The 26,130-nt window shown below is 41.8% G+C and overlaps 1 protein-coding gene across 4 annotated transcripts in view; it reads right to left on the bottom strand.

The window, feature by feature from the left end:
- PITPNM2 (phosphatidylinositol transfer protein membrane associated 2) overlaps positions 1–26,130 on the bottom strand; it is a 216,902-nt gene that overhangs the window by 48,807 nt on the left and 141,965 nt on the right. For all 4 annotated transcript variants that reach the window (XM_084648892.1, XM_084648894.1, XM_084648893.1 and 1 more), the window contains exons 4-8: positions 22,624–22,838; positions 21,518–21,639; positions 19,517–19,750; positions 9,160–9,489; positions 3,325–3,420 (exon numbers count right to left, since the gene is read on the bottom strand). In XM_084648892.1, the coding sequence (XP_084505018.1) occupies positions 3,325–3,420; positions 9,160–9,489; positions 19,517–19,750; positions 21,518–21,639; positions 22,624–22,838 (997 nt within the window). The remainder of the gene's footprint in view (positions 1–3,324; positions 3,421–9,159; positions 9,490–19,516; positions 19,751–21,517; positions 21,640–22,623; positions 22,839–26,130) is intronic.

Here is a 26,130-nt window from a genome sequence, read left to right as displayed (position 1 = left end):
AAGTTGTTAAGTGATTTTTTCTTTTTTCAGTTTTGAGACTTGGAAGCTGGAGCATATTAAATATTTGTTTCTCCTACACTGCAGAGTGGAACTTAGTAAAAACCCACCAGCAAAATCTGCTCTATTAAAAGTATTAGAATTCTCAAATGGAAATGTATGAAAGACTATTGGATTTGCGGTGCACCAGTTATCTTCCTACGAGCTATCACCATTATTCAGTCAAGCACAGCTATCTGCAGGGACAGGTTTAATTAAACACAGTTATTAAGTGACTTCATTAGTATTTCTTGTCCAGACTCAGGAGACATAGCAGCAAAGCAAATGTGTCTTTGAAGAGCATTAGAATCTGTGTTACTAGAGAGTGTGTAACATTATGCCTCATACAACTTTCACCTTCATTAAATTACTATTTGTTAAGCATAGCGAGCTTGTCAGATGACAGGCACTGTATCAATATCATTACTCTAAAACTCTTCTTTCATCTAACAAAACCCCCTCCCTGTAGACTGCCCACAGTCAGAGGCCAATTCTTTAGCAGACCATCTCTGACTTTTGGGCACTCTTCCCTCTGACACTGCAGAGAAACCAATTAATGACCCCTCAAATCTGCACATAAAACACTGCTTTTGTTCAGCTTTTATGTAATCCTGATTTGAAATCATATTTATCACTGAAGGTTAATTGTGTTTTAATTGTATTTATCGTTCCAGGCTTAGCGATTTTTTTTCCTGAAGAGGTAAATTTAACGAAGAGTTATAAACATAAAAATGACTGCAATTTCAGCTCTCTCCAAGATGTAAAAGCTATAACCTTCAGATTCACAGGCTAAGGTTCTCTTTTTTTTGTTGCTTTACAGCTACTAATAAGACCATTAGTTACAAGGTTCTTTGGATCAGGAACAAAAAGATTTTGAAACCCTATTCTTTTCAGAAAATCTGATAAATAGCTAAGAGTTATATAAAGGGGGTTGAATGCACTGCTGCGCAAAGACTGTTTATTTTTAGTGCTTTTAATAACACTTCAACCATAAAAGATAGCGACCTGGAAATGGTAATGTCAGCATGCCATTTAATTCTTCCAACCCGAATAAAACTTGAGTTGATCTGATTTCACTGCACAGAGAGAATGAACGAACAGGTAACACCACATGATACCTCTGCCAACGGGAATACACCAGAGAAATCGTGTGTGTCAAACAGACAGAACAAAAAGGGGGAGATTAAATTCAAAGCTTCTCCAGCAACTTAATCTAAATATTGAACTCATTTCCTTGAGAGGTTTAATTATAGGTCTTACTGCTGCTTAAATGATCACCAAATATGACATTACTCCTATTATAATTTATTACAGTATAGATATTACTGTATTTTTAACTCTCCTTACCAGAACATGCCAGTGACTGAGAACATGTGGAAAGTCTAACAAGATAAAAATCTTTATAGGCTCAGATTACACTCACTATTCAGCAAGGAAATCTGAATGTATACGGGAAGCACTCATGAGGAGCTGAATTCATCATTGACTCATACCCCAATTGACACTTTGTTTCCATGGTACTGGCCCAGCAAGCCTCTCTTACAGTATTTACTGTAAGAAACACTCATTCCATATTCACAAATCCAGTGCAGTTGGTGTCTAATGAGAGAGCCGTCTAGTCTGCAATAAAGGGTGTAGCAGATTGTCACTACCCAAAAAACCAGAGTAGCTTTAATATGCATTGTCAAGAACATCGATTTGTGAACAAAAAAAACAATCAAATTAAGCAAATTTCAACCTAGACTGAATAGGACGCAGTCAAAGCAGAATACGGAGGAATTTTTCATTTGCAGCAGATGAGCTAGACGATTTAAGCAAATGTTGTCCATCTCTAGATTCTATCAGTCAGCGATTAAAAGGTAAAATGCATGGTGGATAGCTATGAGTTTGTTTAGATGACTCACTTATATTCATATGTTTATATTGCTATCATAAAGCCCTGAGGTACAGTTGTTACAGGAACTATAGAAGTTAATAAATAAAGACACATAAAATAAGTTAGCCCTGGCTTCTGGGCCAGTGACACTTAGGACTTCAACCCTGAGCCAACCTGTACTCAAAGCAGCCTCTTAGCCTGCACAAACCTGCAGTCTTACTCTATAGCAGCGTGCTATTTCCCACAAGAAAACATTTGAAGGAAAGCCTGAGAATCTGGGGCATATTTGTAATATTTGATATCAAAACTTTTCTGGAGTACATCACTTCAGCTGTACTACTTGCTATGGTCAATAACGAACGAAATACTATTTACAAAATGGTACCAGCAACTCCATTTGCCAGCTCCGGCAGTGCAGGTTAGCCAGCTTGTTAGATGATCATTGGAAGGCTGTTTGGAGAAGGGTGTCTTGGTAGTTAGTGCTTTGTACCAGTGCTGAGCTCACCGTCAGTGCTTAACAAATATATACTGAATAAATATGTAAAATATACAATATGAGTCCTGTAGAGCAGAGCATCCTCCTTTTAGATACAAGCAGCGAACATAAAAATATGTGGAGAGAGCTACAGCACACTAAAACACTTCAGGTTTCAGAGTAACAGCCGTGTTAGTCTGTATTCGCAAAAAGAAAAGGAGTACTTGTGGCACCTTAGAGACTAACCAATTTATTTGAGCATAAGCTTTCGGGAGCTACAGCTCACTTCATCGGATGCATACTGATGAAGTGAGCTGTAGCTCACGAAAGCTTATGCTCAAATAAATTGGTTAGTCTCTAAGGTGCCACAAGTAAAACACTTCAGGAATTCTTACAGGAAAAAAAAAAACTTTCAATGCTGGTGAACTCTGACATCTCCCTTCTCTCCCTTTTGCATTTCTTCGTGCAGGCATACAAGGTGTTAAAAAGGACTATTACTAAAGACAGACTAGGGTCTCTTCTTACTTAGACAGGACTCTACTTGTTATGAGCTTTACCACTTGGCTATTTGAAAACAAACAAACTCAGTCATGCTGAATCAGAAATATTAAGAGTTACATCCACAGCTTGTGTAGAGAATTGCAGAACTTTACCCAGGTGCATTCGCACCAAAAAAAACCCAAAGTTCCATACATTAAAAGAACTCAAGATCATTTCATGTTAAAAAATAATCAGACAGATTACATTAAACTTTAAATATTGCCCAGTTAAATGAAATAGTCTGCTGGGTGCTGCTCTGAATTACATCAATGCTGCATAAAACCCTTAAATAGAAAATACAGTTTCAAGCAAGGCAGGTGGTCTCACTGCCTACTCCCCTCCCAATTCCACCCTTTAAGAAGATAAAACAACTGATCACCATTTTGGTTCCACATACCATGTGCATCAAAGAATTCATCATCTGAGCTGTCGTCTGAATCTCTGGCAATGCTCTGCATCCTCCACTCGGATATACTATGGCGGGAGGGGCTTGCTGGAAAAAACAAAAAAAAGGCGTATGCGGAAAGCTACATAAACAAGGCAGAGTGTTCCTGACATGGTCTTCGCTACAGGAACATAGTCATGTGCACCTTGTGAAAGTCTATCACTGCAGTGTTAGATTAAGGCACAATATTCCAGTGATGCTGGTGTGATGTCAATGTACCACTTTACAAGTCCTGTTTGCTTACTGTGGTTATAACCTGCCCGCAAGCTGCCACATTAAAGCAAGCTGTTTGTATCACACTTACGCTATTTTGAACGGCAGCTATTTATAACCATTAGTAGGATGTGTAAAATCATTTTGTTTTTAAAGTTTGCAATTAAAAAGGAAACAGTCTGATTTGTAAGCCTTCTGCTACAGCTTCCACTAACTTTCAGATGGGAAACTATATGGAACAGCATGGAGAGAAATAATCTGTTTTCTAGAAGGAAATTGCTTCCATACCAATTGGAACAGAGATCTATTTGAACTTTAACTGGGGTGATTTAAATAAAATGTAATCAAACTATTTTTATGGAAGCTCTCAGTGTGCACTATGGACAGATTTACACTAATACAGTGAGAATAAGAGAACATGACAATTCCTTCAGCGTCTGTTTGCCTCCCTTTTCTTACATCTACTTGATCCCTTTCATTTTCTATTTCAAAGATCATTGTGCTAAGTAAACCTTTTGTGGCGTTAGCTTTCAAAATGCAATTTAGAAACTAGCTACTGTGAACTCTTTTCAGCTGAGCTCTTCACAAGATACTAAGTCAGCTAAAGTGAAAATCATACACAAAGAAGCAAGAGAGACCAGCTCTCGCTCTCATTCTCTCAGTTTCACTCATGATTGTGGTGCACCAGTCAATGTTATAGAACAGGGAGCACACACAAAGTACCTGTAGCAGCAGCAGCAGCCTAACGTAACACAGCAGGGTTAAATGTTCATTTAGCACACAAAGGACATTGAATGGCTCATGTTATTGTAATGGCTGTATGAAAACTATTTATGCTATTGCTGTAACAGGGTTAAATATGTGAGTCAGATACTTCCAATTCTAATTTTACCTCCTAATTGTCATGTGATAAGACCACTGCGACCCTGAGCAGAGGCAGTTAATTACAGCTTAGTTGGTTCTGTAGCCCCCGACTATCCCACCATCCACCCCTCTGGGAATAGCGAGCAGTGTGATTGGCATAGCCGAGCTAAATCACACTGGAATGACGTCAAATGCACTCGCATGCTAGTTTCTAAAAATAGAGCACATAATAATATATGGGATGGTGACAAGAGCCCCACTCACACCAGGGGTCTTGCTTAGGCAGTGTAAAATGGATCAAATCTGCATACAAAGAGAGAGAGTTACTTTCTCGTCAAATATCAGGGGGTAACCGTGTTAGTCTGTATCCACAAAAACAACAAGGAGTCCGGTGGCACCTTAAAGACTAACAGATTTATTTGAGCATAAGCTTTCGTGGGTAAAAACCTCACTTCTTCAGATGCATGGCCTCCACGAGAGCTTATGCTCAAATAAATCTGTTAGTCTTTAAGGTGCCACCGGACTCTTTCTTGTCAAAGGCAGTTGTAAATCCAGACAGCTCTTCGCATTTATGTATGTGAATATGCTGCCGTTTCTTAAACCTAGCATGAAAGAGGATTAAAATATCTCCGTGACGTATTTCCCAGCTCATTGCAATTCACTCCTTTCATCAGTTTTTCCAGTAAAATCCATGCCAATCTGAAGTTTAAAAATCATGTTTTGCTACCAGTGAAAGCCGTTAAAGTGAAATCCTGAGAGATGCTGAAGAACTGCAATTTCCATTGGCCATGTCTACACCAGGGGACAAAAATGGTGTGTTTTTTACAAGGAGATAGCTAACAAGAGATGGCTCTGTCACTGTAAAATCCCAGCATAGCCAAGGCAAGTGGCAGTTTTATCTCCAGGTAAGTGTATAGCAAGTGAAGCAATTGCTACTCACCTTGTGGAGTAACTGAGGTTCATCGAGATGGTTGTCCCTGTGGGTGCTCCACTTTAGGTGTCTTGGCGCCCTGCACTTCTAATCGGAAATTTGTAGTAGCAGTGCCCTGGTTGGCCATGCACGCAGCAGCCATCTCGCGCCACTCCGAGTGGTTACCCCATGTGTGTAGCCAACCATCCCCCAGTTCCTTCTCTACCCCAAAGGATCAACACGAAACTCCGAAGTGGGGGGGGCAGGGGGTAGTGGAGTACTCACAGGAACTACCATCTTGAAGAACCTCAGCTACTGCACAAGGTGAGTAACCTTTTCTTCTTCAAGGAGTGTTCCTATGGGTGCTCCACTTTAGGGGACTGTTGAGCGGTGCCCCTCGGCGGAGGGGAGGGGCTTCGGAGTTGATGTACGTACGGTGGAGAGCACCAAGAGTCCAAAGTGAGCGTCTGCGGCTGATTGTGCATCACAGCAACAGTGTTTGGTAAAGGTATGGGCTGATGCCCAGGTAGCTGCTTTACAAATGTCCGTGATGGATACGTTATTGAGAAAGGCTATCGACATGGACAGCACTCTAGTGGAATGTCTGCGAAGTCCAGAGGGAGCTTGCAGATCATAGTTTTGGTAACATAATTGGAGACAGGTAGATATCCACTTAGAAAATCTCTGCTTGGAGCTGGTTTGACCTTGGGAATGTCCTGTTGTGGATACAGTCTAGATGATTTTCTAAATGTTTTTGTTCTGTCTATATAGAACACTAGCGCTCTGCAGATATCCAGCGTGTGAAGGGACGCCGCTTGTTGTCAGCATGCGGTTTGAGGAAAATACAGGTAAGTAAATGGGCTGGTTGAGATGCAAGGGGGAGGCAACCTTGGGTAGGAACTTAGGATGTGGTCGTAGGATTACTCTGTCTTTGAGGAATGTGGTATAAGGTGGGTGAGCCATTAGGGCACCCAGCTCTCCCACCCTTCTTGTTGATGTGATAGCTACTAGGAAGGCGACCTTCATGGATAGGTGCAACAATGAGTAGGTCACTAGTGGTTCAAAGGGTTTGCCCATGAGGGCACAGAGAACGAGATTGAGATCCCACATGGGAGTCGGGTCCCATAATGTGGCATACCTATTCTCTAAGCCCTGGTGGAAGTGCTTAGTGGGTGAGTGAAGATGGTGACTCCGTCCACCTTAGTGTGGAAGGAGGTGATGGCTGCTAGATGCACTATGAATGAGCTAGTAGATAGTCACGATTATTTTTAGTGTCAGTATGTAATCAAGGATGATGGGTAGTGGGGCCGATTGTGGAATAATCTGCTTTTCCTGGCACCAGGTACAGAACCGTTTTCACTTCTGTGCGTATGTCTTTCGTGTGGTCAGCCGTCGGCTGTTCTGTAGTATGTCTTGTACTTCCTTGGAACAGTCTGTCTGAAGTTCTGTCCTCCACAGATCAGCCACGCCTTGCGATGGAGTATTGAAATGTTGGGGGTGATGGAGGTGTCCTGTGTCAGCAAACGAGGCATGAGGAAAAGGGTTCATGGTGGTGTCACAACCATCTGTTTCAGGTACGGGAACGACGTTTGTCTGGGCCATGTTGGTGCAGTGAGGATGACTCTGGATTTGTCTTGCTTGATCTTGTGAAGGACACGGCTCAGAAGGGGAATTGGGGGGAAGACATACAAAAGTGGGGCTTCCCATTTCACAAGAAAGGCGTCACCCAGAGAGTCGTGTCCCAGCCTGGCCCGGGAACAGTACTGCAGGCTCTTGGCATTGTGGGCCATTGCGAAAAGATCTATTGAGGGGAATCCGCATGGTTTGAATATAGTTTTTAGGATTGCGGGATCCATCTCCCACTCCTGCGTTTGTGAAAAGTTCCTGTTTAGCTGGTCTGCTGTGGCATTCTGGCAGGTAGAATGTCATGATGCCTATGTTGTTGTAGATGCACCATTGCCAGAGGCAACTGCTTCGGCACAGAGTGGATAAGATCAGGCCCCTCCTTGGCAATTTATATAAAACATAGTCGCCAAGTTGTCTGTGAGAATCTGGACAGTCCTGTTGCAGATTAGGGGAGACAGTGATGGCAGGCATTTCAGACTGCAAGTCAGACAGCATTTGAAACCTGGAGAGCCCGGCATGTCTGAGAGGCTATGTTGAAAGCAAGAATGGGAATAGTTCCATTCTTATGCCTCTTTTATTGCTGGGTAATTACCCGCATGAGGCGGGGGAAAGGGGAGGACTAGGAGAGGAAATATTTTTTTTGTTTTTTTAATGGTAAAGAAAAATTTAAGGAGAAATTAATAAAGAAAGGGTACTAACCGGGAAAGAACTGAAATAAGAAATATCGAAAGCTGAGAGGCGCTGCTGTCATTCTGGCCAAAGCCAAAGGAGGTAGAGAAGGAACTGGGGGACGGTTGGCTGCACAGGCAGGGTAACTGCTCAGAGTGGTGTGAGACGGCTGCCGCACATGTGTAGCCAACTGGGGCACTGCTACTATAAATCTCCAATTAGAAGCGCAGGGCACCAAGACACCTAAAGTGGAGCACCCACAGGGACACAACTCTAAGAAGAACTGTAGGTTGTCTTGTGTGGTTCACTTCGCCCAACTACATCAAAGGGATGAATTCTGGCCCCAAGAACTTCAATGGGCCACATTTTCACTCTAGGATTTTGCAGTGAGATAGCTAACCTACTGCAAAACACACACAACTTTTTTGCTACTGTAAACCCTGCCACTGTCTTCGATGTGACTTGTGCCTGACAGAAACACTGAGTTAAGATGTCAGGAGTCATCTTTTTCAAAGAGTGGCTCAAGAAAATGAGGAGTCTATAGTAAAGGACACTTGAGAGAATATGACTTCCTACTGCACAGGGGAGATTCATGGGTCTGAAGTGAGTCCTTCAGTTAGGTTCATTGGAGCCTCTTGGACATTTTTTCCTGCACGGCATTTAAAAGGTAACAAATATGATCCATGGTGGCATCTGATCTCCTTAGCCATGGATGATGGTTAGAGGACATCAACAGTAGCAAAATGCAACAGCTGTCATTCACCTCTTTCTTCACTGACAGTGATGACCTGCGTTATCTTCCCAAAAGGCCAATTATGGTGCTTAGCTGTGCAAACTACATTGCAGCAGCCTGGGAGCCAACCCCCTCCTTGGAAATGAACGACAAGCAGTAACATGTATCGCTGACCAGGGAGGATTATGCCTGTCACTAACTGTATTTCAGAGAAATCCAAAGCAGGAGACATGGAATCTAACAATTAATCAGATCAAGGCGTATTCAGTGATTCTCTCTCTGCATCTAGCATTTCACATCAGACAGGCACATGTCCAGAGAGAGATCATCGCCTGAGGAATTAAACCTTATAAAAACTTCCATGTCACTAACAACAGGGACTAATCCCCCCTCTGTGGTGCCCTGCTTGTTTTCTTTGACAACAATCACTGCCACCAGCTCTCACTGCCTTCCCTCATTTCCCCTTTTTGTAATTTATTTAACTGTGATGGAATTCATGGCAATGTCATTTCAGGAGCTGCTGTTGCAGCATGGGCATAACCCTCAACACAGTTCCATCAGAGGGGACTTTCACACCACATGCACAGGCTAAAGAAGCGACTCAGTCAGCTTGTAGCAATAAATAAGCTCTGACCCATCATATGGGCTAGCCACTAAAATGAGACATGATCACACTTACCCAGCATGTTACATCAGCACACTTTATGCTTGACCCAAAGCAAGAGTTGTATGTTTTTTCCTAATGCAATTAATCCCATTATGAACATCTCACCTCCTCTTTTTGAAGATCGCGAGGATTTGGAAGATGTGGACCACTGCTTGGTTATCCCTCTCCCAGACATGGCTTCACCAATATTACTAGCAGCGTCTGCCACGTCGTCAGAGGACATGGCCTTGCTTTCAGCATCGTTCTCGCCTGGGGAATCTTTGGCTCCGTGTTGCTCTGCCTCATTTTCACTGTAGCTGAACTGGGCCATCTTCTGAGCCAGCATCAGCTGTGCCTCCTTCTCGAGCTGCCGGATGTCCTCGATGGTGAGCCCATACCATTCGTCCTGCCAGCACCACGCCTGCCGGTGGGCTCTCACCATTACCTTCCGAAGGCCTGCAAAGCAACAACATGCCAGTTACCAGCAAAACTAACACACTACAGGAACGTTATTCATCTAGTAGAAGACTCTAAATCACCACTGAGTTGATTTTAGTGGCATTAATTACACAGAGCTAACCAATCTGCCATAAAGAGGTCTCTGGGATGTTACCAGGCATTTGAAATCTATAGAGACTGGTCAGTTCACTAATCCTTGACCACAGTGACCCAAAAACTGCACTGATGTTCAATGGGTCAAAGTCTGCACCACTAAAGACAATGCAAGTTTTGCCACTGATTTAAGTTGGGGATCGTTTCATATAATCCAAACTCAGAGCTGGATTTCATGACCGGCTCCCCTCTCTCTATAATGAACCTAACTAAAAAGCCAGACCCAGCTACAACTCACACTCCGAATTTTGGGAGGTTTGAAGTCTGGATCCAAATTGTGTGGGTCAGGTATTTATCCCTGGTCAAAGCTTTGTCTGGTTTCCTATCCAGGAGAGTTTCAAACGGTGCTATCAGGTTTTCCCATGAATATTGCATGCAGCTCTACTTGTGGGCAAAATGGAATAATGAATATGAACTTCCAAACTAGTGGCACAGGAGGAGAGAGAGAAGAGGAAATATTTTATTTCACAACATACACGCTCTTTTTACTGACATATTAGAAACATCTAGTGGATAATGACATCATTTAGCATTTTATTCCAATGCACCACATTTCTGAAAGGGAGAGCCTTCCAAACATCCACAAACGAACAATATTTATGACTGTGCTCCAGACACTTTCTTCCAAAGTTAAACATGATGGCCACCATTACCAGGACATTCAACTTTAAAGCAGATGTCATTGCTTGGGATTTTCAATGAGGACCACTTAAAAATCTCATGGTCGATCATGCCCTTAAACTGGTGATTATCTCTGACGGATGCACAGGGCATACAAACAGCACATTCCAACTTTCAAGTCTTTTACAAACATTAACAAATTCATACTCACAAACCCTTCAAATAAACAACATTATCCACACTTTACATATTGGGATACGGAGGCAGAGATGAGTTAACGGACTTGCCCAAAACAACAGAGGTGAGATTGGAAGTCCAGAGTTACTGGCACTTCAATTATTGTATCGAGCCCCCACATTCTGAGTGGGAATGATACTACAGAGGAAAGCTCTGCAGACAGTCACCATTCCAATGAGGCCTCTGACCTAAGATCACTGGCCACAATTGTGCTTCTGATATAATGAGCCACAAAGAGGTCACTGAACTGCCCCAGGATTATTGAAGCCAATTAACAATTAATTAAGGGGAAAAAAGCAGTCGAGGCAGTGGGTAAAGACTGGCTCTCTCAGCCCCACAGAGAATAGAGATGGGACAGACCTAGTAAAGCCATCCTCCACGCCCTCTGCCCCGGCCAAGGCAGAACTGCTCCCCACAGAATATAGTTTTCAGTTGTTTGTATCACATGATATTCACAGCTTCCTTAGGAAAGCCATTCTTAGAAATCTAACTACCACAAAGATTTTCCAGATCTTCAGTCTAATGTTACTTTTGCTTAGTTATCTATTGTTTTGTAGCAGCCTAAAAATCATTTCTCTCCCTTCCCTGTCACTTGCACTCTTTAATTATTAGTAACATATTACCCAATACATCTTCCTCCTCCCCCCCCGTGGTTGTTTTTATACATATATTTGATTCTTTCTTTCCATATAAGTCATTTCCTCCAGCCCATAGACAGTGTTGTTGCTATTCATTCTGGTGAGTTCTCTAGTCAGTCTGCCAAGCATCACGAAGTCATTTATTGCCCCTGACAGAATGACTCAAGACAAGAAGGAGGTATATTGGGTCATTGGTTCTTGTGTCAGATCAGTCTGAGCTCACCGTATGCTCAGGCTATGTTTGCAAAATACAATGTCGTGTATCAATATTTTGTGCGTGCTTGCCAGGCATCCACTGCCCTTTTTCATGAGGTAATTTCATGCAACACATACATCTCCTAGCCACCGCATTGTGACCTTTTGGGGCAGGGCAGCATCTCAATTCTGTTTAAATTCCCCCAGTCCAATTTGATTTTGTTTCACCAATCAGATTATTTATCATAGACTTGCTGGGGAACTCTTTAGCTACGGGTGTCATCGCCAATGCCTTTCCCAAGAACAGCCGGACATTCAGCAGCTACCAACAAGGCTTAAACTCCCAGTCACATGTCCCCCTTTTTTCTGTGGCTGAGACTCTAAAGCCAAGAAATTCTTTCACTAGTTTCAACTGTACTGTGCTCTGCTCTGCCACAGCTGTGGTTGAAATTTATTGTGGGTTGGAATTGGCACTTTTTAGGACGGTGGCAACACTCTGAAAAGTATTGCTTAAACGCCTTGAGAAAGGGTGTGTGCTTGGTCCGATCACAGTGACCCTTCCAGCTCCATCTCAATGCTGGAAGCCTGCTTCCTCTGCCTGCCCCTATTCCAGAACTCGGGAGGCTCGTTAACATGACAATCTCTGCTCATGCTACTGAATGCAGCATCCGACGAAGTGAGCTGTAGCTCCACTTATGCTCAAATAAATTTGTTAGTCTCTAAGGTGCCACAAGTCCTCCTTCAGTAATGCCTCAACTGCTCTGCTTCTCTCAGAAACTCTCTGTGTAAAGGCTTAGAGAGCTCTGATCACAGACCTTTGTTTTAATCATTAGGACCAAGAAAATCACATGGGATAAGCAGTCAGCCTCCTTTAATTCCTCTTCACCTTCCTGTCTCACTCCCCTTCCCTTAGATTATAGGAATTATATGTATAACCCCCATCCCAACAACAAGAGAGCAGTCCATCTCTTCTGTACTAGAACTGGATGAACGGTTTGGCCGGAAATCTAAATCACCTCTTCCTACAGCACTATTCTTTTGAAAATGGCATCATGGGGCTCCCTGTTTATTGTGTGCCTGTCATTCCAGACCAGAAGTTTTCATTTAACCAGTAAAGACATAGAATCATAGAATCATAGAATATCAGGGTTGGAAGGGACCCCAGAAGGTCATCTAGTCCAACCCCCTGCTCAAAGCAGGACCAATTCCCAGTTAAATCATCCCAGCCAGTGCTTTGTCAAGCCTGACCTTAAAAACCTCTAAGGAAGGAGATTCTACCACCTCCCTAGGTAACGCATTCCAGTGTTTCACCACATGTTTTTTTCTAACTGCCAGTCCCGCAGACTCAACCTGGGATATGACAATTAAGCTGGGCATGGCTCTTTCAGGCACAGGACAAGATCTGGAGAGGGAAAAAGAATGAGATTGCAGTGTACAATTTGGCCTCTAGAAAGAATCTTTCTTGCTGTCTATGATCTAAGTTCTTACCTTGCCCCCACTGCCGCAATATCTGAGCATATCACAAACATCACTGAATTTATCCTCAACACCCCTCTGAAGTAGAAAAACAATATTGTGGCAGCTTGACAGATGGAGAACTGTAGCACAGAGGGATGGACCATGTAACCTTTCCAAAGTCACAAAGGAAGTCTGTGGCTCAACTGGGAATTGAACCCTGACTTTGAGTGTCTGTCCAGTGCCTTAATCACAAGACCATTCTCCCTGTACACGAAGGGATTCCCAGTTCCACTGCCAGATCCCAGGAGAACTTTCTGGGGCTGTCAGAACAAAAAGCATTTTACTTGTAAGCTGGGCAAATGTGATCTAGTGTCAATAAGAGCAAATAACCATGGAACTTCAGGATGCTATTTTTACAGAATAGAGCTGCAACAACCTGGAAAGTTGCAACAGACCCTGCTGAGCAAACCACTATCGCATGGTAATATGGGTCAGGTTTGCTGAACTTGGTGGAACTAACCTTTACTGAATTGTGTTCTTTCACTTTTGACACTTTTAATGTCCATGTACATTGCAGTTGGCAGCATGTTTCCTAACTCAAGTAGACTTACATGCACTAGCCGGGCTTGAGCTAATGCACTAGAAATAACAGTGTAGCCGGGGTACCATGGATGGGCCAACTTGGGCTAGCCCTGTGAGTATGGACTCCTAGGGGGTATGTACTTAAGGACGGTCCTACTGGCTCAGACTAAAGGTCCATCTAGCCCAGTATCTTCCAACAGTGGCCAATGCTAGTGCCCCAGAAGGAATGAACAGAACAGGTAATCATCAAGTGATGCAACCCCTGTTGCCCATTCCCAGCTTCTGGCAAACAGAGGCTAAGGACACCATCCCTGGGCAGCTAACCCGAGCCACCACCATGCTAACCCCAGCTATACTGCTGTTTTTAGAGCATGGTAGCTTGATCCTGCCTAGTCAAGCTGGGAAGCACTCTCCCAGCCTCAGTATAGACATATCTATAGATTGGAATGCAACAGACTGGTCCAATAACATGAAGAAGAGCTAGTGTTACTTGTAGTCTCCTAAAGAGCTCTCTTTTGCTCATAAAAGAGACGAATAGTAAGGGAGAATCAGAATTGATTTTCATCTTGAGAAATTTATAGAGATCAAACTGTCACAAATCCCTGGCTTGTCTCATTCCCATTCTCACCTTCATTTATGGAATGAGCACAACCCTGTTTATCCTTATGCAGACAAGACACCCACTAAAGTCAATGTGAATTCGGCCTATGAAAGAAATGCAGGAACAGTCTCTTTATGGATAAGCACCAAATACCTCTTCAGCCTACATAATAATAATAGTTAGTGAAGAATGTGGTTTTATTAACTCTTCAGGGAGTGTAACATTTTGACTAAAACAAAAAATATTGCCGTATTTTTTGACTTAAGAAAAAACTAGTATCTCTGTGTTGATTTAACGGTAATATTTTCCACTGTTTTAGGAAAGATCATCCCTTGTGATTATCAGCAGGCAGTGGACATTTAATCACTTGTCTTTCAAACTTGTCATCCCAGCCAACCCTGTTACAGTCAAATTATAATAATACTTCTAGAAGTCAACCAGTGTGAAGCCATTGGAGGGCTCTGTCTGTAGCTAAAGATCTCTCTTTGCAGTTCAGGGTTTGCTTTTTCTATTTAAAGTAAAACCACAAATACAATCCAAGTATAACATAAAAACACTGCAGAATCTAAGTATATCTGGGCAGTTGTTTTTACACACAAGTGTGATGTGTCCCAAGCATTTTATAACACACTCGCAATTTCCTGGCTGCAGATAAAGGAAGTCTGATTTCCCTTGTGTGGCACTTTATTTCCTTGATAACCACAACAGATACCATAACCTTGTCCGAACAGTTCTAGTTGCTTGAACATTTCTGATAAAATGTAACCCTGAAGTTGTGTGTTTATTTCCCCCCCATTTCTCTTATTTAGGCTACTCACAAAGCAAAATGATATGGTTATGTCTGATCCTCCAGGTGCAATCTGTTAAAACACAAGCTTAGAGGAGATGCCAACACTTGTATATAGCACGCTGTAAGGGCTGGCCAATATATAGCAGTCCTTCCATAGACTGAATTGGGCATTGGATAAGACCTTACTAGATGAGTACTTTATGGAGAAAGTTTAAGTGAAGCAAAACTTCTCAGAAAAATATGGGCTTATCCAGAAAATTCTCAAGTTATCAGCACTGGCATACACATCAACTAAAATATACGCATGTACAAAGGGTACCAACTGAGTGGGAATGGCAAAAATCCGAAACTTGTGTAACATTGTGCACCATTAATGTAATTAAACTCTTTGGGGTTCACTCCAAAGCACATTCAATTAGCACAGCAGACTAGATTAATAGCCCACATTTTAAGTGAGTGTCTCAAGATGTCAGACAACAGCGTGACTGTCCAGTTAGTTCACAAATGACTTCTATGTTCAATGAGAGACTGAGAACATTTCAACAGCCTCTCTCAAAGCCATTCCCTTCCTTATCTTGCCTCTCAGTAAGTCAACCACATATTATAATTTTCCTATTTTTAACTAAACTAATGTTTTCTTCTCTTTCAACTCTTTCCCCAAACTTTCTATTGTACTTCATTAAGGGAACACAGTCTAAATAACTACATAGTGCAGAGAATTAGGAGTCTGAACTCCTTCACTCCACTCCCAGTTCTGCTGCTGACTTGTTGACCACGGACAAGTCACTTTGCTGTTCCATGTATAAGCTTCCCCCATCTGTAAAATGAGGATAATAGGGAGTTTGGGATGATAAAAGTCCTCAGATGAAAAAGACAAGAGAAGTGTGAGGTCTGAGTAAAGTTTAAAAAAAACCCCAAATTAGAGTTTACTAATGCATTATGATTTCGCTATTACCAATGTGGCCTGAGATAACAAGCACATCCTCCAAACTGTTACCAGTACCAAGGAAATGTATTAACAAAAGGGAGACACTCTCTCACATGGCAAGTATTGCATCCAGGGCTGCTAAGCAAGGCTATCCATCTCCCACAAATACCCAACTTTTAATTTCCACTCTTTATTCAATTTTCTGTCTCTGCTCCAAAAACTTCTTCTATTTATGCAACTTAAAGTCACTTCAGATCAAAGATGTATTATTTATATCAATAAAACACAGTGGTAAGGAGCCCGAGTGGCAGACAATCAGATGATATGGCTCACTGCAACAGCTGGATCAACAAGAGACTGAATGAAGTCTTTTAGGAAATATACAAGGCCATCTTTCCGAAAGATCACAATTTAACTTATGCAAAGCTCCTTTTTTCCGAAAGATCACAATTTAACTTATGCAAAGTTCCTTTATGAATAGGACTAGAAAGATTAAATTTTTATTGCTAAATGTCAGTAAACGTCAATTTCACCCAACACAAGCAAACCAATGAACAATATTTCCATCAATAATAATCGTAATTTACAGATAGGCAAAGAAAGAAAAATGCTGCTTGAGAAGTTACTAGCGTTTGATTTAAGGATATTTATTTTGTATATTTTGACTTGTGATGTTGACAATTTGTGTTTTAACAGTTATAAAGCTTTAATGTTTTGAATCTCAACCTCCACAGTCATTAAACAATTGCTGTCTGGCTCCACCCTACTGTCTGACACCTTCCATAATTTCACACAATGAAAATGTAAACTGATAAAAAAATTTAAAAAATGCTTAAAAATAAACATTGATACTATTTGTTGAAATCATGAAAAAAACAATTCTGCCAATCCTATTTATGAGTAATTGAAAGGGCCATATACTTCCTCTTCATTTTCCAGATAAAAAGGGCTCATTTTCTTTTGTTGCCATATTCTGTGACAGATGAAATTAACTCATTTCCCCAATATACTGAGGGGATTTGTTATAGCAGAAGAGCCATCTACAGTATGGTCTGTCAGGGAGGAACAATTTGTCCACACCAGACTGAAAGACTGGCCAACAACCTCAAGTTATGGAAAAAGTAAAACCAAAATGGCACTGGCAGAGCTCTCGATGCCTGCTCTCAAGGCTAGTGAATGGACTGTAACAGTGCTCCTGAGATAACGAATGCAGAATGATTTCAAACAATGGGACCAATACTCACTATTGTAAGCAGTACCACAGTCGTTCTGCATGAGCGGGCAGAATCAATTCAAAGAAGCTTTGCCAATAGGAAGGAACGACTGTGCAGATAACGTAGGAAAATGTAGCGTGAACAGAACCTGGGTGTCATTACTTAATGGAATCCAAGGGCTTTCAGTATATACATTTGAATTAGGACATTACATCTGGCATCTTCATTTCCATTTTAATGATTGTGTTTTAGTGTAATTACTAAAATCTTGGATTATCTGTCCTTTTTCCCAGCACTCACACACATATTTTCTGAGACATCTGTTGGTTAGCATGCACACATTCACTGCCCTCTACTTCCCTACCTTCTGTGAGCCAAGAATTTAGTGTGTTTTACATGGAGTTTTAAAGTAAGCAAGAGCTGAGGTTTAGTACAGTTTTGTTTCAGGTAGCTGGGAACTCTTAAAAGAACACTGAAACTTAACTTGATAACACAAGGTACTTAACTGTACGTGTCATTTACCACCTCTGCATTGCATGGGTAGCCACTTGGCACTCAGCAAACTCCCACAGCTCTCTCCCAACCTAGACTGGGCTCATTATAAAACCTGTGGTGGACTCCCCAACTGAATTTGCTTGTGCTAATGTAATTCTCTTCCCCAATTATTGCCCCAAACTGAGACCCAACGCAAATTAAACTTCTGAGCTTCAATAAATAAATAAAATAAATAAATAAAAACTTTTAAATGCTGAACTGTTTTCCAAAACCCTGTTTCTGTGGGGGTTCTCCCCCCCTCCCTATTGTTGGGAGCATTAATGCATATGGGTTTGGGCAGAGTTGGGAAGTTCCAAACTACTGCAAGAAAACCTGTTTTCACAAAGCATGATTTTGCAGACTCAAAGTTTTGGATAAGCAAACAAACTACAGGGTGTTCACCCAAACTGAACCAAATCTCCAAACCTTTAAAGGTCTTCTCTTCACTTCATCTAGCACAAACAGAAGTGCCTCCTCCTCTATAGAGACAAACTAATGAAGGGGTCTAAAATTTGAGATCGGCTGTTGGAAGAAAAAGTTAGAGATGTATTTTCCAAATGGATTACCTTATTCCACCTACTCCCTATAGTGCATGTCCCAATAATTGTCTCCGAAACTAGAGCAGTTGAAAGCAAGGAGGGAAAATGACCCATCTGAAAGTGTACCTACAGATGAGATACAATGGAATGACTCAGTCGCAGGTAGAGGGGGGCTTGTTTGATTTTTCTGCATTAGCTTTGCAATTTTCTAATGCAGATGAGAGGTTAGAAAGCAGTGTTAACCAGTACCAATGCGTTCACAATTCATTGTCAAAGTGCTAAAACTTGGCATTTGAGACCCTACAGTGACTAGAAATATCAGTAAAACCACAGGATCCCTACTAGAAAGAAGAAATTACGGGGCTGCACTGGCCATTCAGTTAGCACGGCAATCGATGACCAATGGCCTTATTTAACACGCATCAGTGCCATCGCTCTGTACTTAATGATAATGCATCTAATCAGTACAACATTTCTAGATCATTGAATGTGCATGTTCTGAGCAAGCAACCTTCTAGGCCCCCTATGTAGTAGGGCCCCCCGATAGCCTGGATTCTTGGGAAGGACACTTGGCAGATTTCACTGTTTTAAGGAACCATTTCATCTCTTTTCAGACCAGTTGTACATCCTGCCTATTGTGGCGTGGCACAAAAACTGTCTCAATTATGTTACAGATTTTTTGCAAAGCCAAAGCGCAAATTATTACCAACACTGCTGCCATTGTCCTGTACAGCATCCAGTTAGCTAGTCCTCTGACATAAACACTAGTTGGCCTCCTTTAGAAGCACTGATCTAAGAATGCACATGCTAATCAGTGTGGTACCTTTACTGTACCTGACAATTGCCACTGATCCATATTTAATTATAATCACAAGAGGACGGAGAGCCTTCAGTAGTGCATCCTGGAGGGCTGAGAGATTTGTGACTATGGAGAGGCACTGGCCAACCTCCTCCCACTCAGAAGGGAAGCAGGGAGGCCAGAGAGAGAGCGGCTCTGAAAATGTGGGGCAGGGTGGAGACTCCCCACCTCCCTTCACTGAGCCCTGTGGCAGGGCCCTCTGTGAGGCTCATTTACTTGGGTTTGGGAGGCAGCTGAGGATTTGGCCCTTTATAAGGAAAGCCAACAGACCTTTGAAAGCGTTAGTTAGATTTGTGACAGAAGAATCCTTTTTCAGAGGATTAAGGCCCTGTCCAACATTTTCCAGGATACAGCTATGACCAAACATGGTTAGGGTCCCCACACAGTCTGACTGCAAACAATGGGAATGATGCTGACTACTCTGGTAAGTCCCACAGCCATCCTGCATGGCGCTGTCAAAATCAAACATGAGAATCTCTTTTTGGGCATCTCTTGTGTTATATGCACAGGATTCTGTACCAAGTATTAATCTGAGTAGCCCAGTGACCTCTTAAGGCATCCGCACATGAAAACTGGGCACATACTGTTTACGTAACATGCTGCTGCTCTCTGACTCAGAAATGCTAAAAACAATGTTAAAATTTTGACAGCAAGTACAAGACTACAATTACTCACCAACGTCATGGATAAACCTCTCGATTTTGGACTGCATCCCCCAGTATCTGAACTCCACTTTGCACAGTTTATATGCACACATGATTGGATATTTCCCAGGGTTGTTCTTGTACCCCTCAATCCAGTCCTCTGGCAATGGCCCTCTTTTAGTCTTCACAGATTTATAAACCTTTGGATCCTCTTCTGATTTGTATTCATGTGGTGGGATAGGATCTTTAACAATATCAATAGGATCTAAAGGCAGAAAACACATAGTTTTTTTTTAAAGTTTTCCCTTTCTGCATAACTATAAAACAACACTTTTAAAAATCGCTTTGGTGTCTATCAGAAACATTAAAGCAATTTAGCTCCTTTGTATTTTCCCTTAAACAACTTATATTTAAACTGTTTATACAATTCTGCTAGACAGTGATGTTGACAATGCCAGGAGAACTCACATGCACAGTCTTAGCAAATGGATATTTTTGCCCAAAGATTTTGTAAATCCAGGGTATTTTGGCAGATCGGTCTGTTACATCTTTTCAGCTGTAAGAAGAGGGTTTTTTATATTTCACCCTTCAGCTCCTCTCATGCCACCACAATGCTGTAGCTCTGCCTAAATTTAGAAGCTTATAATACAACAGTCCTTTTCTAACATCATCATAGAATAGAGACTAGCCACTGAATATGGTACCATTGCAGAACATCACAGTGATGTTACTGGTTTACTTCTCATTTGCTGATGTTGTGCTATGCACAATATGTAATCTGAATTTTCTGCCTTTGAAGTCTAAAGATTATTTAATGAACACTTTTGTGATAAGGGGGACCAAGCAAGTGTAGCTGAACTAATGAATATGTCTTAAAAAGTCTGTAAATAATCCTGAGATCGGAAAACATTGTTAGAGGATCTAAACTTCCATCTGAAGCAGTTATCTCTCAGTTATTCCCTCAGAATTGACAGGCCTTTCAGTAAGTTCTGTATGAAAGAACATGACTCAAATCATTCTTAAATAGAGTCAAATTAGTACACAAAGGCGGATCAGGAAGGTTTGACATTTAGTGACAAGAACACACTAATCCAGGCTGAAAATTAAAAAAAAAATGTCAAGCCTACAGAAGTTAAACACAGTAAAATTGCACCTTAGATACTAAGGTGCCCACTGATAGGCAGCATTTCAGGAGTGGCTAAGAAAAAAGGTACAGCAACCACTAGGTGTCCTTCTTTCCAGAACTAGGATACGGTGCTTGCTAATCTCACAGTTCCTAAAAGAAGGCCAGGCAGAACTCAAATCAATCCATGAGAGTCTCAGTAGTTTCATAAGCAAGTGATGCTTTAATGGTGTGTAACTATAATAATTAGTACTAACTCCGACACAATGGATCTACTGATTATGCCATAGGGACTGGCCAGTAGGAAATACAAATGACAGGAATCAGGATGACACTTGCCATTTTCGGCCTTTTCACAAAATGCCCCCTTTTGCCTTCTTCACATTAAAGTCCTTCGTTTGTAAGGCTCATTAAACTGATCTGCCAAAAAAGGTGCAAATGGGAATTTAATGCTGAAATGTTAGCCAGTGCTGCGATGATACTGGGGAGAAAGGGGGAAGAGCCTTCATGTGTTTTGAAAGTTTACATAGGAACAATGTTTTCCCATACAAAGAAAATATATTATTATATAATTATTTTAAAATAGCAATACTTTCCCCTTTGATAGCTCTTTCTATCTGGTATCTCAAAGCCCTTTAAGAAGCCTTAGTCCTCACAGCATCCAAATGAGACAGGGAAGTATTAGTCCCATTTACAGTTGGAAAAATTGAGATAGATGGAAAAAATTAAGTGATTTGCCTAGCTTCACTCATGGTCTGCAGCAGGGCCATGAACAGATCTCCTAGTTACCAGTTCTTTTTTGTAACCATTAGACAATGCTTCTTCTCCTAAGAAAAATTCTATAAAAACTTCTGTGTAGCAATCAATAGGCAGGATAGAAGAAAAAGTGAGGGAAAAAGTGATATTCACCAAGAATTGTCTGTCTTTTTTCTGCAGGAGAAAGGTTGAATACATTGACATGATCCCCTGGATCGGCTTTATAAAATGTTTCAATATCAATAGAGAATTTCTCCACAAAAGGACACGTATACCTGGAAGAGAAGAGTAATGAAGCTTAGATTAAAGCCTATTAGATTTGATGGAGTAGAGAGAAGTGCTTTCATAACAGACACCTAAACACCGGCTGCGAATCCAGGCCATTTCTCGCTCATGTTTTGCTTTAAGATGCAATCTGCATGTACAAAAAAGGAGCCAATGATTCTGCTTTGTTAACATTTTGTTCTTAAGGCTAGAGCATGGCCTGAGGATATGGCTTATATGGGAATGCTCTGCTACACTAAGACTCCAAGACCACAGACTATCTCTGATATTAGGCTAAAAGTGACTGGTGCCCATCACGCTAATATCTGAATGCCTTCCAAATACAGTGAATGGCAATGTCCCTAGGGGCCCCATGGAGTCTTTGGCTCGCTTCCCTTTTTGGGATAAAAAATCTACTAGTTGTAGGGTTATTTCTTTTTTTAAAAATAATAAATTAATAATAAATAATAACAACAACAATAAAGCCCCCACTATGTTAATATCTGAGAACCTCCAAAGTATCTATTATTTTTGTTCTATCCTTAAATCTCTCTCTCTCTCCCCCTTCTCCGACTCTCCAACTTAGAACAGGGTTGGGATGCAAATCCAATTTCACTTTTACTAGGCAGTGTTTGACATGCTGACCTTGCCATCTTCACATACATTTAAATATAATCTAAGTTAACTATCAGATATTTGCAACAATTAGTGAAACATGCAGTGTGACACACAAGACTCTGTGTAAAACATTAATAATTTTCCATACTTTGGTGCACAACTGGGCTTACACTTTTAGACAATGGGCCAAATCCTGAAGTTCTCACACAGCCTGCTCACACAAATCTCTGAGGACTCAGTAAGGATTTCAGGAGTTGGTGCCAATGTTTCTCTAAAGGTTCATGGAAACACAAGAGATGTCATTGTGACTCAGTCATGGCAAGTAAAGTGACATTCAGTTCCTTTCAAAATCTAGGGAGGGCTACATGGAATAATACCTTGTCCTTGTGTAAGGATATGCATTCCATGACTCCTCTTCAACTCTTAAAGCTGCCTTTGGCAGGATAGACCGAAACCAACTGGGTATATGCATACCAATATGGTATACTTTATGGGTATACTGCCCAATGCCACCAGGACCATCCGTGTATGGCCTATTCTCCAGGATCTCCACTCCACTGCCTTCTCCACATGTCTCTTCTCTGCTCTTTTTCTGAAAGGAAAAGACACCACTGTTTTTACTTGTACACATTTTACATACCACATGCTCAAAGCATGTTAACACGAGAGATGGCATTTCCCTTACATGAACTGACTGATATTCAACACCCGCCACTAACCACCAACACATAAGAACATAAGAATGGCCCTATTGGGTCAGACCAAAAATCCATCTAGCCCAGTAGCCTGTCTTCCAACAGTGGCCAGTGCCAGCTGCCTCAGAGGAAATGAACAGAACAGGTAATCATCAAGTGATCCATCCTTTGTCGCTCATTCCCAGCTTCTGGCAAACAGAGGCTAGGGACACCATCCCTGCGCAGAACTTCCTCACTGCAGAGCCACCCAATGGTCTAAGATTATCACATGCTACCCCCAGAATCAGAAAGATTATAAATGGAAGAGACCTACTGGGTCATCTTATTTATCCACTGACCAAAGCGGGAAGGCAGGTATGGTCTATTAGACAGCGGCTCAGGCCAAAAGCCTAGTGCAGGACAGCCTGGGAACTGTGAAGAAGTTAAATCAAGATCCAAACCCAAATGTCACAGGCAACTCCCCGATCTATAATGGGCTGAATCAAAGCTCTGCATTCAAACACGCTGAAGTCTGGATTCAGATCTGAATTGATCAGACCACACCACATAATCTTTTACATTACCAGAAGTAGCAGCAATAGGGTTTTGCCTGCTTTGACACGTATTTTTGCAATGTTACATCAGAGTGACTAATCAATAAATATTAGCTGCAACATCACAATGCAACATATAGGCAGAAAATGTAGCATTTAGTGGCATTTTCCTCTAATGATCCAGGAAGAGAACTCTTTAAGAACAGCCTGAAGACTACACCCTGATTAAAGATATTTAGAGAAGAAATATATTAAATTTGCCAGAACGCACACAGTGCCCTCTGGCAGCTTCCAAATCCTGGCTTATGTTGAGAACTGTCCCAAACCCTGGCAGCATTCCTTCCATAAGAAAACCTAAGTTCAATGCCTGCAAAGAAAGACAGAGATGCCCAAAATGTTCGTGAACTTCGAACACACATGCTGCAGCAGGTAGGATAATGCAGGGAGTTTGATATTTCAAAACACCTGTCTCATTTTCTTTGTTTTTTAAAGTGCATTGGAAAGGATAGCACTTTGGAAATTAACCAGTTGGAGTTAGTAGTACAAACTGACTGTAAAAGATACTGCAATACTCACCCTTTCTTTCTGGCAGAAAAACAACATGAAAGGAAACATGGTTTAACAAAAAGTGATTAATAAGATGCAGAAGATCAGAATCTGCGTCTGAGGACACAACAACAAGCAAAGAAGAGCTATTTACTTTCAAACCAATTCTTGAAGCATTTTAAATCTCCCCAGATAACAGACAAAAAAAAAAAATCAAAATATAAAAATGTTTTGGGTTTTTTTTTTGTAAATTGTGATATGCAGTTTAGAGAAGCACATTTGTAAAAATAATTTATAGAGAGAGCATTGACCTGGCTGTTCATTAAACACACATCCTCTTAAAACAAGTTACTGTCTTTCAGTGCTTATGTAAGTAGTGGCCAAGTCCTGCCCAAATATTTATGACAATAACATTAAATAATCTTGATGACCTGAACATTTTGTAATTTCATAACATCTCAGGTCTAAGAAAAGGCAGCAACCCAGCAGGCATGGCGAATGTGTCAGACAGAATAATAGTAGAGCATCTGGTCTGAAGTTATGGTGCTCTAGAGTTTCATTACATGGCGGTAGTACATGAAATCTGAAGCAGCAGGAGAAACATGGATGACATATTTAGTGCCAAATCACACCATGTAAAATCCTGCATTGGCTGCCTTGAGACCTACCACTAGAGATGATAAAGTCTCCAAGAACTGAGAATCAGATAACAGCTCCCTGCTCTGGGCTGAAACATGAAATGGCCTCAGCAAGCACCCTCAGTTCTCACTGAAATCAGCACCCAGGATCAAGCTTATTATAACACACACAGAACAATAACTGTGTGTGTAGATTTGCAGACCAACACTTGCACTGGATTTGGATGCTGATGACTTATGTGGCCCGTTTTTATAACCATAGCTGATACCAAGACAGGTAGGTGGAGAGGGAAAGAAATCTAGGCTTTATTCTTGACAAAAGCATGTAAATCCATACACTTTATATCATGGCTATAATTGAGTTAAGTCTGAGCACAGTAACTCCACTTTTGACTTTCTGCTAACAGTTTCTCATTTCCCTTATAGTCTTTACGAGAGCTATCCAGTGGGCCAACCACTTTGCTGGCCCAAGTTACAACCTTGGAGGCCCAACATCTGCATTTCTTACTGAGATGAGACTCCCATCGAATGGATCAGAAAGTTGTACCGCAGTAAAGGTCTATAGGTGACAACCGCCTACCATGTAGCAAGTTTGAGACAGGATGGAATCAGGCCCAGTTGTGATCATGGCAGAAGAGCTTTGCTTTCTCATGTTGTATTTACTGTCTATATAAACTGCATGAACTTCTGCAAGGCTTGAACTGGGGGAAGAAGTGTCTGTATTCTCCCAAGCTCCACCCACTAGGCAAGCCACAGTGACATGCCACTCACAGCCCATTGCACAGATATTCAAAATAGGATCACGCAGGCTCTGCTGGGCTCCTCCCTTGCTCGGTTCAGAATCACCCTTGGGCAGGCTGGATTAAGGCACAGCAGGCACAACTAGCATGTACCTAGGGCCCCAGCTCTCAGAGCATTTAAAGAGAGTTATGTTTCTAGTCCTCATGCTTACAGCCGCCGTTAGCCAGGAAGACAGCCATCTGGCTCCACACCCACCATCAGCACAGACTTGTCCCTGACTGCCTGGAAGGCTGGGTAAAGGGCTGGTTGGCAGGGGGCTTGCTGGGCTCTGAAATATTTACTCCCCCTTGGTGGATCTCAAATGTACCCAACCTCTGCTCCTCCCGTCTGACATGGTGGCTCCATGGCTCAGAAAGGGGCAGGTGTGTGTGTGAATGGTGCTCCTCTCCCAAACACCAATCAATGAAATGAGACTCCACTCAGAGTACACTGTGCAGATCTGTGATCCTCCTCCTCCTCCTCCCAACAGCAGTGAAATAGCTAACAATGGGGACATTTAAAATACCATCACTGCGCATCTGAGTTGCTAGCCCACTGAGGCGAATGGGGCAGCCCACACCTCCCAGAGCTCCTGTTTCAGGCTCTCTGCAAATACAGGCAGGAATCAATGTCTCGGTTGAACTGTGCTCATGTTTTCAATGTAGGTGAAGAAGAGCTCTCTGTGGCTCAAA

The sequence above is a fragment of the Lepidochelys olivacea genome, assembly GCF_965140295.1.
Source record: "Lepidochelys olivacea isolate rLepOli2 genome assembly, chromosome: 15".
NCBI classification, from domain to species: Eukaryota; Metazoa; Chordata; order Testudines; family Cheloniidae; genus Lepidochelys; species Lepidochelys olivacea.
Note: the sequence above shows the minus strand (reverse complement) of the source record. Positions and strands in the feature narration are given on the sequence as shown.